This window comes from Scyliorhinus torazame, chromosome 3 (assembly GCF_047496885.1).
Source record: "Scyliorhinus torazame isolate Kashiwa2021f chromosome 3, sScyTor2.1, whole genome shotgun sequence".
Classification (NCBI taxonomy): Eukaryota; Metazoa; Chordata; class Chondrichthyes; order Carcharhiniformes; family Scyliorhinidae; genus Scyliorhinus; species Scyliorhinus torazame.
In genome coordinates, this window is record NC_092709.1 from 65,159,060 (window position 1) to 65,173,048 (window position 13,989).

A 13,989-nucleotide genomic window follows, 5' to 3' on the forward strand; every position below is an offset into this window, starting at 1 on the left:
ATCTCGATGCCTATAGCATGTGTGGGGTGGGAATCCGGAATTAGGTGCCATCTCTGGTTCATGACACCCGATTGAAAATCCAGCCCCAGATATCTCTTATTACAAGTGCACATACCACATGAATGACTACCATAGGGTAGCGAAGTACCTTCGGGCATATGGGGTAAGTAGACAAAAATATAGTAGACTGAAAATCTCAGATCATACCAGTGACTATGTCACATCTCATTAGTAAATACACTGGTTTTTCATGGGTTTGGGAATGGGCCCATCGTGGGATCTGGTGCATTTTCTTTCTAAGATACTACCTTTCCTTGGTGAGGTCTGAGGAGACGTGGGAGGAGACGACAGCTGAGATGATGTATTTGATATAGTATCTTCCGCCTGCTTTTTATTCCGATCTAAATTTGCTTCTTCAGACAAGGACAGTATTTTCTTCAAAGCTTGAGGAGAATGTGTACCTTGATGACAGAAATTAAAGTAGTAATGCAGATAAGGTAACCTTTTTTCATTGCAACATGCAAAAAGCAAAATAATATTACAATTATAAAGTAAAGCTATTGGAATTTTTGTCCTTATAAGAAAAACACTTCCTATTGCACTGAACTGACTCTTCAGAAAGGTTAGTTTTCATACATTTTCATTCATTTGTGGAAGGAAAAATCACAAACACTCAGTTCAAAAGCATAGCAGAAAATTATTCTCAAAATTCTATTACCAAATGGAGGGAGGTCTTTAACTTGCACTTTCTTGCGTGATGGATATAATGAGACGGCTGGGACCTGGAGGGCCTGATTTACTTTCTGCTGTTGCTGCTTCTGATGTTGCACTCCTGATCTTGCAGCGACTGGAGATGTATCTGAAAGTTTTCCTACTTTCTTTTCACCTGTGCTTTTGGGTACTAGACGGCAGTGAAGAAAAAATATATGTGTACAGATTATACTGAAAATGCAAGATTCCAACTTAGAATTTTAAAACACTTAGTTTGCTGACACTTATAAAGAAATGCATACCTCAGATTGGGGTAATGAAATATGATGGAATGAGCTTTACCTTCAAACACTTTGATATTGCTTGATTTTACTTTTATTTTTGGTCCTTGTTTTTTTGATTCAGAAGTGCAACATTGGGCTGAATTTAATGGCTAGGGTGGTGGCCTTGCCCACCGGCTTAACGCTCCACAGCCATTTACGGAAGCCCCCATGGCATTAAATCCCAAAACACTTACCTGCTTGCCATCAGGATTCCCAGGACTTTAGAGGCAAAGACTCCACCTCCAAGAGCTAATCTGAATGGTGCCCACTGCTGGGACTGCAGTAGGCCCAGGACCAGGAGCTGTGCTGGATGCCAAGAAAATTAAGTTGGTGGGGTTCTCTGGGGCCAGTGAGGGGCTCGACACATTGTGGGGCACAGGGGGTTGTTTTCCCCCAGGTGCCCAATCAGAGGGATACTGCAATCCCAGCCCCTCCCCCTGCCACCACCACCCAAACCTGCAGGTAGGTTTCCAGGGCACTCCAACCCACCACTGGTCACTGGCAAAATATCAATGGCAGAGATGAGGCATTTATGGACTTTAATTGGCTTAGGGTTGGGAAGGCCTACCTCAACCGTCCCTGCCTCTGACTTAATCAGGGAACAGTCAGAAATCGAATGGTGCTCCACGTCGTACTTTCCTGGTTGATTAAACTATTCCCCACCACCTTTCAACCTACTCCTCTGTGGGAGGCAGGCATTACATTATCCATATATTGCCACAATGTCATCATGCTGCAGGTCACAAGACCCAAAGCTGGAAAGGACCTTTTTAAAACACAATAATTGCCCTGCAGTTTTAGAAGTTGAGAAGAAGAAATAAACACATGGAACAAAAAAAAAGGTTCCAAGTTTTACTTGATAAATGACTATAAAAGACAGATAGAATAAACTGCAATGCCAGTGTGCTTTACCAGAAGGAGCCCTTAATTCTAGCCATGTATTTTCTTCAGAGATAGGGCTTGAGCAGAAAGTGAAGATGGCTCTGTAAGCCAGTAAACCAACCAGTCCAATACTCTTACATCAAAATATATCTTAAATTCACCTTCCTAACCGCTAACTGATCCTGCATGTTAACCTTAAGAGAATCCTGAACTCGGACTCCCAAGTCCCTTTGTGCTTCTGATTTCCGAAGCCTTTTCCCAATTAGAAAATAGTCTATGCCTCTATTCTTCCTACCAATCTCAGGATTACTCCCTGTGCCAGGTGCCAGTGAGGCTAGAAATAGGAAGACTGAGCAGCTAAACACGTGACTAAACAGCTGGTGTAGGAGGGAGGGTTTCCATTATCTGGACCACTGGGAGCTCTTCCGGGGCAGATGTGACCTGTATAAGAAGGATGGGTTGCATCTAAACTGGAGAGGCATAAATATCCTGGCCGCGAGGTTTCCTAGTGTCACACGGGAGGGTTTAAACTAGTATGGCAGGGGGGTGAGTACCGGAGCAATAGGTCAGAAGGTGAAAGCATTGAGGGAGAGCTAGGGAATAGGGCCAGTATGGCTCTGAGGAAGAACAGACAGGGAGATGTTGCTAAAAACAGCGGGTCTGGTGGCCTGAAGTGCATATGTTTTAATGCAAGAAGTATTACGGGTAAGGCAGATGAACTTAGAGCTTGGATTAGTGCTTGGAACTATGATGTTGTAGAGATCAGGAATAAGAAGGGTGCAGTCACAATGTTGGGGGTTTACTACAGGCCTCCCGACAGCCAGCAGGAGATAGAGGAGCAGATTGGTAGACAGATTTTGGAAACGAGTAAAAACAACAGGGTTGTTGTGATGGAAGACTTCAACTTCCCCAATATTGACTGGGACTCACTTAGTGCTAGGGGCTTAGATGGGGCAGAGTTTGTAAGGAGCATCCAGGATGGCTTCTTAAAACAATATGTAAACAGTCCAACTAGGGAAGGGGCTGTACTGGACCTGGTATTGGGGAATGAGGCCGGCCAGGTGGTAGAAGTTTCAGTAGGGGAGCATTTTGGGAACAGTGACCATAATTCAGTAAGTTTTAAAGTGCTGCTGGACAAGGATAAGAGTGGTCCTAGGGTGAATGTGCTAAATTGGGGGAAGGCTAATTATAACAATATTAGGCGGGAACTGAAGAACCTAAATAGGGGGCAGATGTTTGAGGGTAAATCAACATCTGACATGTGGGAGGCTTTCAAATGTCAGTTGAAAGGAATTCAGGACCGGCATGTTCCTGTGCGGAAGAAGGCTAAATACGGCAAATTTCGGGAACCTTGATAACGAGAGATAGGCCTCATCAAAAAGAAAAAGGAGGCATTTGTCAGGGCTAGAAGGCTGGGGACAGACGAAGCCTGTGTGGAATATAAGGAAAGTAGGAAAGAACTTGACCAAGGAGTCAGGAGGGCTTGAAGGGGCCACGAAAAGTAATTGGCAAATAGGGTTAAGTTAAATCCCAAGGCTTTTTACACATACATAAAAAGCAAGAGGGTAGCCAGGGAAAGGGTTGGCCCACTGAAGGATAGGCAAGGGAATCTATGTGTGGAGCCAGAGGAAATGGGCGAGGTACGAAATGAATACGTTGCATCAGTATTCACCAAAGAGAAGGAATTGGTGGATGTTGAGTCTGGAGAAGGGTGTGTAGATAGCCTGGGTCACATTGAGATCCAAAAAGACGAGGTGTTGGGAGTCTTGAAAAATATTAAGATAGATAAGTCCCCAGGGCCTGATGGGATCTACCCCAGAATACTGAAGGAGGCTTGAGAGGAAATTGCTGAGGCCTTGACAGAAATCTTTGGATCCTCACTGTCTTCAGGTGATGTCCCGGAGGACTGGAGAGTAGCAATGTTGTTCCTTTGTTTAAGAAAGGTAGCAAGGATAATCCAGGGAACTACAGGCCGGTGAGGTCAATGGTAGGGAAATTACTGGAGAGAATTCTTCGAGACAGGATCTACTCCCATTTGGAAGCAAATGGACGTATTAGTGAGAGGCAGCATGGTTTTGTGAAGGAGAGGTCGTGTCCCACTAACTTGATAGAGTTTTTCGAGGAGGTCACTAAGCTGATTGATGCAGGTAGGGCAGTGGATGTTGTCTATATGGACTTCAGTAAGGCCCTTGACAAGGTCCCTCATGGTAGACTAGTACAAAAGGTGAAGTCACACGGGATCAGGGGTGAGCTGGCAAGGTGGATACAGAACTGGCTAGGTCATAGAAGGCAGAGAGTAGCAATGGAAGGGTGCTTTTCTAATTGGAGGGCTGTGACTAGTGGTGTTCCGTAGGGATCAGTGCTGGGACCTTTGCTGTTCGTATAAATGATATAAATGATTTGGAGGAAAATGTAACTGGTCTGATTAGTACGTTTGCAGATGACACGAAGGTTGGTGGAATTGCGGATAGCGATGAGGACTGTCAGAATATACAGTAGGATTTAGATCGTTTGGAGGCTTGGGCGGGGAGCTGGCAGATGGAGTTTAATCCGGACAAATGTGAGGTAATGCATTTTGGAAGGTCTAATGTAGGTAGGGAATATACAGTGAATGGTAGAACCCTCAAGAGTACTGAAAGTCAGAGAGATCTAGGTGTACAGATCCACAGGTCACTGAATGGGGCAACACAGGTGGAGAAGGTAGTCAAGAAGGCATACGGCATGCTGGCCTTCATTGGCCGGGGCATTGAGTATAAGAATTGGCAAGTCATGTTGCAGCTGTATAGGCCACACTTGGGAGTATAGTGTTCAATTCTGGTCGCCACACCACCAGAAGGATGTGGAGGCTTTAGAGAGAATGTAGAAGAGATTTACCAGGATGTTGCCTGGTATGGAGGGCATTAGCTATGAGGAGCGGTTGAATAAACTCGATTTGTTCTCACTGGAACGACGGAGGTTGAGGGGCGTCCTGATAGAGGTCTACAAAATTATGAGGGGCATGACAGAGTGGATACTCAGAGGCTTTTTCCCAGGGTAGTGGGGTCAATTACGAGGGGGCATAGGTTTAAGGTGCGAGGGGCAAGGTTTAGAGGAGATGTACGAGGCAAATGTTTTACACAGAGGATAGTGGGTGCCTGGAACGCGCTGCCGGAGGAGGTGGTGGAAGCAGGGACGATAGTGACATTTAAGGGGCATCTGGACAAATACATGAATAGGATGGGAATAGAGGGATACGGACCCAGAAAGTGTAGAAGATTTTAGTTTAGACGGGCAGCATGGTCGGCACGGCTTGGAGGGCCGAAGGGCCTTTTCCTGTGCTGTACTTTTCTTTGTTCAAAGTGCACAACCTCACACTTTTCTACACTGTATTCCATCTGTCACTTCTTTGCCCATTCATCTAACCTGTCCAGGTCCTTTTGCAACCTCCCTGCTTCCTCAACACAACCTGTCCCTCTGCATATCTTTGTATCATCTGCAAACTTAGCAACAGTACCCCCAGTTCCAGCTCCCAGACCATTAATGTATATTATGAATAGCTGAGGTCCCAACTGACCCCTGGGAACACCACTAGTCCACTGGTTCTCCTTTGTCTAACTTCCTTGTTACCGCCTCAAAGAACTCTAACAGATTTGTCAAGCATGACCTCCCCTTACGAAACCATGTTGACGTCGCCATATTTTACCACGCACTTCCAAATACTCTGAAATCTCATCCTTAATAATGGAGTCTAAATCGTACCAATGACCGAAGTCAGGCTAATTGGCCTATAATTTCCCGTCTTCTGCCCCCCTCCCTTCTTAAACAGGATGTTACAATCATCACTTTCCAGTCCTCTGGGACCCTCCCTGCCTCCAGTGATTCCTGAAAGATCACCACCAATGCTTCCACAATTTCCTCAGCTATCTCCTTCAGAAACCTGGGGCGTAGTACATCCGGTTCAGGTGATCTATCCACTTTCAGACCTTTTAGCTTCCCCAACACCTTCTCCACTACACTCACCTCTGCCCACTGATTCTCTTCAAGTTCTGGTATGCCATTGGTGTCTTCAACTGTGAAGACTGATGCAAAGTACCTATTCAGTCCCTCTGCCATTCGTTTGTTTCCTATTATTACTTCTCCAGCCATATTTTCCAGTGTTCCAATGTTCATTCTTGCCTCTCTCTGACCGTTTATTTATCCAAAAAACCGTTGCAATCTTCATTTGTATTACTAGCTAGCTTATACCCATATTTCATCTTCTCCCCCCTTACTGCTCTTTTGGTTGTCCTCTGCTTGCTTTTAAAGGTCTCCCATTCCTTTGGCTTCCCACTAATCCTTGCTACATTGTATGCTTTTTTACGCTGTCCCTGACTTCCCTGTCTTGTATTCCTTTTCTATCTCCTGATTTATGTTCTGTCCTACATCCTGACTAATGCTAGGGGGCCTGTATGTAACATCAGGGTCTTTTTTCCTTTGCGAGTCCTCCACTCTACCCACACAGATTGTACGCATTCTGACCTTATATTGATTTAATTTAATTTCTTACGAACCAGGATACCCTGCCCCCTATGCCTTTCTGCCTGTCCTTTTGATATGACACAGGTCCTTGGACATTTCGATTCCAGCTCTGATCCTCTTGCAGCATGACTCGGTGATGCCCACAACATCGTACCCGCTAATTTCAATGTGCGCTACAAGCTCACCAGACAGTTCGTGTGAGCAGTGCCTTAAAATGATTTTAAACACAGCTCCATATAAAAGTCAACACATTAAAGTGTCTGAGTCCTTGGACTACCCAGAGCCACAACCACTGTAAATCAGTAGTAATTGTTAAAAATCAAACTCTGGCTCTATATTTCACTATTTTGTGAAGTTACCATGATATATGTCAACTACATCCAGGACTTATGGCAGCACATTTTCCTGAATTCATGTAAGCACTGATTGTTTTAAGATGCACATATTTTGGTGGATGTTCACACTTGTCCATGATTTGAAAACATAAGAACTAGGAGCAGGAGTAGGCCATCTGGCTCCTCGAGCCTGCTCCACCATTCAATGAGATCATGGCTGATCTTTTGTGGACTCAGCTCCACTTTCCGGCACGAGCACCATAACGCTTAATCCCTTTATTCTTCAAAAAACTTTTCTATCTTTCTCTTAAAAACATTTAATGAAGGAGCCTCTACTGCTTCACTGGGCAAGGAATTCCATAGATTCACAACCCTTTGGGTGAAGAAATTCCTCCTAAACTCAGTCCTAAATCTACTTCCCCTTATTTTGAGGCTATGCCCCCTAGTTCTGCTTTCACCCGCCAGTGGAAACAACCTGCCCGCATCTATCCTATCTATTTCCTTCATAATTTTATATGTTTCTATAAGATCCCCCCTCATCCTTCTAAATTCCAACGAGTACAGTCCCAGTCTACTCAACCTCTCCTCGTAATCCAACCCCATCAGCTCTGGGATTAACCTAGTGAATCTCCACTGCACACCCTCCAGTGCCAGTACGTCCTTTCTCAAGTAAGGAGACCAAAACTGAACACAATACTCCAGGTGTGGCCTCACTAACACCTTATACAATTGCAGCATACCCTCACTAGTCTTAAACTCCATCCCTCTAGCAATGAAGGACAAAATTCCATTTCCCTTCTTAATCACCTGCTGCACCTGTAAACCAACTTTTTGCGACTCATGCACTAGCACACCCAGGTCTCTCTGCACAGCAGCATGTTTTAATATTTTATCATTTAAATAATAATCCCTTTTGCTGTTATTCCTACCAAAATGGATAACCTCACATTTGTCAACATTGTATTCCATCTGCCAGACCCTAGTCCATTCACTTAGCCTATCCAAATCCCTCTGCAGACTTCCAGTATCCTCTGCACTTTTTGCTTTACCACTCATCTTAGTGTCGTCTGCAAACTTGGACACATTGCCCTTGGTCCCCAACTCCAAATCATCTATGTACATTGTGAACAATTGTGGGCCCAACACTGATCCCTGAGGGACACCACTAGCTACTGATTGCCAACCAGAGAAACACCCATTAATTCCCACTCTTTGCTTTCTATTAATTAACCAATCCTCTATCCATGCTACTACTTTCCCCTTAATGCCATGCATCTTTATTTTGTGCAGCAACCTTTTGTGTGGCACCTTGTCAAAGGCTTTCTGGAAATCCAGATATACCACATCCATTGGCTCCCCGTTATCTACCGCACTGGTAATGTCCTCAAAAAATTCCACTAAATTAGTTAGGCACGACCTGCCCTTGATGAACCCATGCTGCTTCTGCCCAATGGGACAATTTCCATCCAGATGCTTCGCTATTTCTTCCTTGATGATAGATTCCAGCATCTTCCCTACTACCGAAGTTAAGCTCACTGGCCTATAATTACCCGCTTTCTGCCTACCTCCTTTTTTAAACAGTGGTGTCACGTTTGCTAATTTCCAATCTGCCGGGACCACCCCAGAGTCTAGTGCGTTTTGGTAAATTATCACTAGTGCATTTGCAATTCCCCTAGCCATCTCTTTTAGCACTCTGGGATGCATTCCATCAGGGCCAGGAGACTTGTTTACTTTTAGTCCCATTAGCTTGCCCATCACTAATTCCTTAGTGATAACAATCCTCTCAAGGTCCCCACCTGTCATAGCCTCATTTCCATCAGTCACTGGCATGTAATTTGTGTCTTCCACTGTGAAGACCGACACAAAAAACCTGTTCAGTTCCTCAGCAATTTCCTCATCCCCCATTATTAAATCTCCCTTCTCATCCTCTAAAGGACCAATATTTACCTTAGCCACTCTTTTTTGTTTTATATATTTGTAGAAGCTTTTACTATCTGTTTTTATATTCTGAGCATGTTTACTCTCCTGATCTATTTTACTCTACTTTATAGCTTTTTTAGTAGCTTTCTGTTGCCCCCTAAAGATTTCCCAGTCCTCTAGTCTCCCACTAATCTTTGCTACTTTACCAGCTTTTTCCTTCAATTTGATACTCTCCCTTATTTCCTTAGATATCCACGGTCGATTTTCAGTCTTTCTACCGTTCTTCCTTTTTGTTGGTATAAACCTTTGCTGAGCACTGTGAAAAATCGCTTGGAAGGTTCTCCACTGTTCCTCAACTGTTTCACCATAAAGTCTTTGCTCCCAGTCTACCTTAGTTAGTTCTTCTCTCATCCCATTGTAATCTCCTTTGTTTAAGCACAAAACACTAGTGTTTGATTTTACCTTCTCACACTCCATCTGTATTTTAAATTCCACCATATTGTGATTGCTCCTTCCGAGAGGATCCCTAACTATGAGATCCTGAATCAATCCTGTCTCATTACACAGGACCAGATCTAGGACCGCTTGTTCCCTCCTAGGTTCCATTACATACTGTTCTAGGAAACTATCGCAGATACATTCTATAAACTCCTCCTCAAGGCTGCCTTGACCGACCTGGTTAAACCAATCTTTGAGACATAAGTTACCCAGTTCTTTAAATTCTCAGTTTCCCAATTTAAACACCATCAGCAATGTTTAACTCAAATGTGTTTCTATTTATTTTCCTATATAAAACTTCCACGGCTGAAACCAAATTTCACATAATCAATGCAGCAACAGTACAAGGGTCAATAAATTAGATCTGTAACTACCTCATAAAACAGAAACTGAGTTTTAAACATGTACTTTTGGCAATATGGCATCTACAGTATTATAACATAATCAATCTGTCTCTTTATTTCTTGCTAATAGTAATACTTATCTGAAATTGTAAAATAATGAATAAAATGATTCGTCCAACTAAATTTACAAGCCATGAAGATGATCACATTAGATAGTGTGATTGTAATGAATGTAGGAAATTGTTATATATTGTGTTTTGTTGTAATAATGTTATTAAAACCCTGGGTTCAAATATATACAAGCAGCATGTCTATGATAGCTGTGATTAAGGGGTAGTAAAGGTTAAGTAATCCTTGATTTTAATTATTTACTTGTTTACATTTGGAAGGCTAATGGAATATAGTTTATGTTTAGGAGGCTCCTTGGGGTATAGATAATTTATGAGGATTATGTTTGGTCCTAGCTACGCAGGTCATGGGACATTTTAGTGGGAGAAGATTGGAGAATGCATTATGCTTGGGATATGTATGATGTAATTTATGAGGATTGTGTTTAGTCCTAGCTAAGCAGGTCATGGGACATCTTAGTGCGGGGAGATTGGAGAATTCTTTATGCTTGGATGCTTGGGATATAGGTGATGTAATGAATGAGAGGAGCCAGGTCTGTCTGTAGTTTGCAGCTTGCCATAGGATTTTAGTCTGACAAGACAGAAGAATTTTCAGGTTGATCCTGAAAGGGACTCTCTCCAACGTTCTGCAGAGAAGAAAGAAATCTTGATTGCTAGCTTATGTGGCATTTGAACCATATTGGGTTGTTTAATTGGAATATACAGTGGCAAGTGTAGATAGTGAGTTAAAGTTTTTTCCCTTTTATTTAAGAACCATTTTAACTGTTAATTCGTGCTATCTCCTTGCTGTTGATATGGTTAATTCTATTTTTAAATTAAAAGTTTGTTTTACCATAAAAGATACCTATTGATCAGTGTTATCACTCCTATGGTTCAGTAGTCTGCCCTCACAGTCTTACAAATTGTAAGGATTCTCTCACAGTCTTAACAATAGTTTCTGCCCATGTACCTACCTGCTGTTTTATTGGTGCTCACCAATTTTAAAGAGTCATTTTCAGAGCCCTTTTCAAAAGAATTCTAGATTTATCATTAACACATTTTTGCATATTTTAAATCTATCTGCCAGCACTATAAACATTTTGCAGAAATAGCCAAGAGACCTGACTTGAAATTGTTGAACCTGTAGTTGTAAATTAAATTATTGTTGTTGAAACCTCATTAAGAACCAATGCCGAGAAGATGATAAAATGTGGATCAAGAAATAGTCATATGCCCCAGAACACCTATTTCTACTTCTTTTGTAAAACCATGTAAAATCTGCTTTACTGTGGATGCAACCTGACCCAGGCACTCTCCTCTAAGGAAATGTCCTAGAAATGTTCTTCCAGTCATCCAAGAGATAAAAAAGTTCAAACACCCATGTAATCTTACATCCTATGTTATTCACTACAAGTCTGTTACTTTTGTTTTGTTACTTTTTCATTTCATTTCATTTTCATTTCATTTTTTATTTCATTCATTTGTAGGCATGACATTGTCAAACACATAGTAGCTCAGGGAGCCATCATGTTGCTATTTGATTATCACCTCTGACTTTACTTTACAACTGTACATCCCCATCCTAGCCATATTTGTCCACGTGGTGCTAATCAACACAGCACAGTCACGTAGTCCATTCTGCACACAAAAGCAAAATACTGCAGATCCTAAAAATCTGAAATAAAACCACTAAATGTTGCAAAGACTCAGCAGACTTGGCAGCCTCTGTGGAGAGAGAAAAAGTTAACTTTTCAGCTCGGTGGCCTTTCATCAGAACTGAGAAAAGTTAGAAATATAATAAGTTTTGAAGAAGTAAAATGGGGTGGTTTGAACTGTAATATTAATGAACATTTCAGAGCTGATAGCGTAAACTGGTTCAGTCAAGAAGATAGCCACTTTCTTATATCTGCAAAATGAACAGCAATGACAGCAGCTTCAATTTGAAATTCTTTTGGCATATTAGTCATGAAATGTGGTTCACTCAATGGATAATTAAAATTTGGCTTTTAAAGGAAATATTTATGCATTATATTTATTAAAACACAGCCTGTGAAAAAAACATTATAAATTGCTCTTGATGATCATAACGAATTTGAAATCCGACCTTCATAAGGGATTACCTAATTCTAATTATGCAGAAGAACCATAATTTAAATTAGTAACAAAATGTGACATTGAAAGTTAAGATTACTGTTATTTTAATCAACTATTTCAAAACCGTATTTTATTAATTTTCACACCTGAAATTAAGTTGAATGTTCCTTTAACTAACAACCTTATGAAATCTGATACAATGCAAAAACATTTCATCAAAGAACATTAACAAAATTGTGACTTACACGTATTAGTACTTGGCTCACACTGCATTGAGAGTGCCTGCAGGCTTTCTTCATCCATATCCAGAGTAAGGTTTGCAAGGTATTGTTTTACTTTCCGAGCCATCTGTGCATCTTCATAGAGTTTCTTGGCATTGAGAAATGAGCTGCGGCGTACCCGTTTTTTGTGTCCCCCGGCCTGTACCACATCCAGCACAGCAGCATTTGTACTGCCCTGACTAAGCGACCTGCCACAGTGAAGAGAAAGAGAGAGAGATGCCGCTGGTTTCAGCATGGAAGGTCAAAGACTGGGACATGCAAAGGTCAGATTGAGGTCAGTCTTGTTCAAGCTCAAAATAACACATGCCTCATTCCATAAGTCAGACAGACAAAAATGAAAGAAAAGGAATGAAGAGTAAAAGAAAAAGAAAAAAACAGCAACTACTCTGCAGATAACCCTATTCTGCTTCAAGTTGGGAACCAAAGTTTACACCACTATAAGCATTTCTGCCCACTAGTTTAAAAGAAATTACAACTCCGGCAAAAGATTTGGAGTAGGATCGAAGCTCATGCAGGAATAATGTTAAATAGCAGTTGTAATAAATCCTGACTGCACTAAAAACTAAATTGTCTTATTATTACTCTATGCCACTTGATGGTCAGCAAGAAGGTGCAGTCCCTTTTGTTCTCATAGTTTGGAGCCTCTACATAAGATCAAAAAACAAATACAGTAATTCCATTCAAAGCTTAGCCCAAAAGTCACTGAATGCTGAGACTTCAAAAATCGCTCCCATCACCCGAGTTACTAGGATTTCCCTAATCATAGGTGCATATTTAGAATACAACTTTAGAATACAAATTACATTGATAGTATTTTTAAAATGTATAAATACCCATCAACATTTTTGCTGTAAAAGTAAATTAAGTTACAATAAATAAAAACAAAATTTTACATTTACAAGCACCCAAATTCATTAATTTGCACCTCTATCAACTACTATCAAGCCCAGGATTAAAATGACCCACTGATTAAACCAGATACAAGCCTAACATGAAACTGAAACACTGATGGAACCAGAAGGCAAACCCAAGCCCCCTAATGATTTAGGAATGATAGGATAAGCATATTGTAATTATAATACATAATTGCCCACAAATTTACAGCTGCCAATTAAATCCATTGTCTATCCATAAAACATTTACTTTGAATAGTTGTTGTCTCTCTGGATATGAATTTTGTTTTCAAACCATCATTAAATGCACAACTTTTAAGGGACTGTGGTGCTTTAATGATTCTGAAGTTATTGCTTCTGAAGTCACTCAAATTACCTTAGTAGCCTAAGCAATGTTAGAATAGACTCATGAGTAGTTAAAGATCATTCAATGAGGCCAGAGCACAAAAGGGTTAAACTGAAAAATATCAAAGCTTAAAGGAAGCAGAGGGAAAATGCAAAATGTTAACAAAAAAATGTCCTTGGTGCCTGCAGTACACCACTTACCCCAGACTTCTCCACTTCTTCTTCCTGTAAGTGAGAGCCATGAATATTGAAGCGTGGATTAAGAAGAAAGACAGAGAAAGATCACAAGCTCAGACAGAAAAGACCAGGTCTCAGACAAGCAGTAACAGAAGCCAAGGGACATAACACAGTCTGGTCACTTCAGTCATCACAACACAGAAGCTGACCGTGATCAAACATACTGAGTTAAATGCAAACATTTCCCAGTCCAGTTAGAGTAACTTTCACCCTTCACTGTAAAAAGTAATTTAATAACAACTTTATGATTATAATGAAATTTCATAGGATAATTGAAGGCTATTTGGAGATTTTGTTTTGCCACCATTCTCTATAAATATAAAGTAAATGCAAAAAACATCGGAGAGATTACTATAATGAAAAGCCAGTTATGTATTCTCAGAGCATCACTACTGCTATCACTTCTAGATAGATACGATCCCTGTGCTTATTCTTTTAAGAACAAAAAGCATTTTTGACCACAGCTAGCCCTATTTGTGAAGGTATTATAATCTCTATGATGAATAATTTTAATTGACTCAG

The 13,989-nt window shown here is 41.1% G+C and overlaps 1 protein-coding gene across 10 annotated transcripts in view; it reads right to left on the minus strand.

The window, feature by feature from the left end:
• The window catches only part of rapgef2b (Rap guanine nucleotide exchange factor 2b), a 508,586-nt gene that overhangs the window by 66,099 nt on the left and 428,498 nt on the right, over positions 1-13,989 (minus strand). For 7 of the 10 annotated variants that reach the window (XM_072495764.1, XM_072495763.1, XM_072495761.1 and 4 more), the window contains 4 exons: positions 13,432-13,455; positions 11,957-12,180; positions 719-901; positions 309-461 (listed from right to left, as the gene is read on the minus strand). In XM_072495764.1, the coding sequence (XP_072351865.1) occupies positions 309-461; positions 719-901; positions 11,957-12,180; positions 13,432-13,455 (584 nt within the window). The remainder of the gene's footprint in view (positions 1-308; positions 462-718; positions 902-11,956; positions 12,181-13,431; positions 13,456-13,989) is intronic. The other 3 variants (XM_072495765.1, XM_072495762.1, XM_072495767.1) reach the window with 2 other exon arrangements.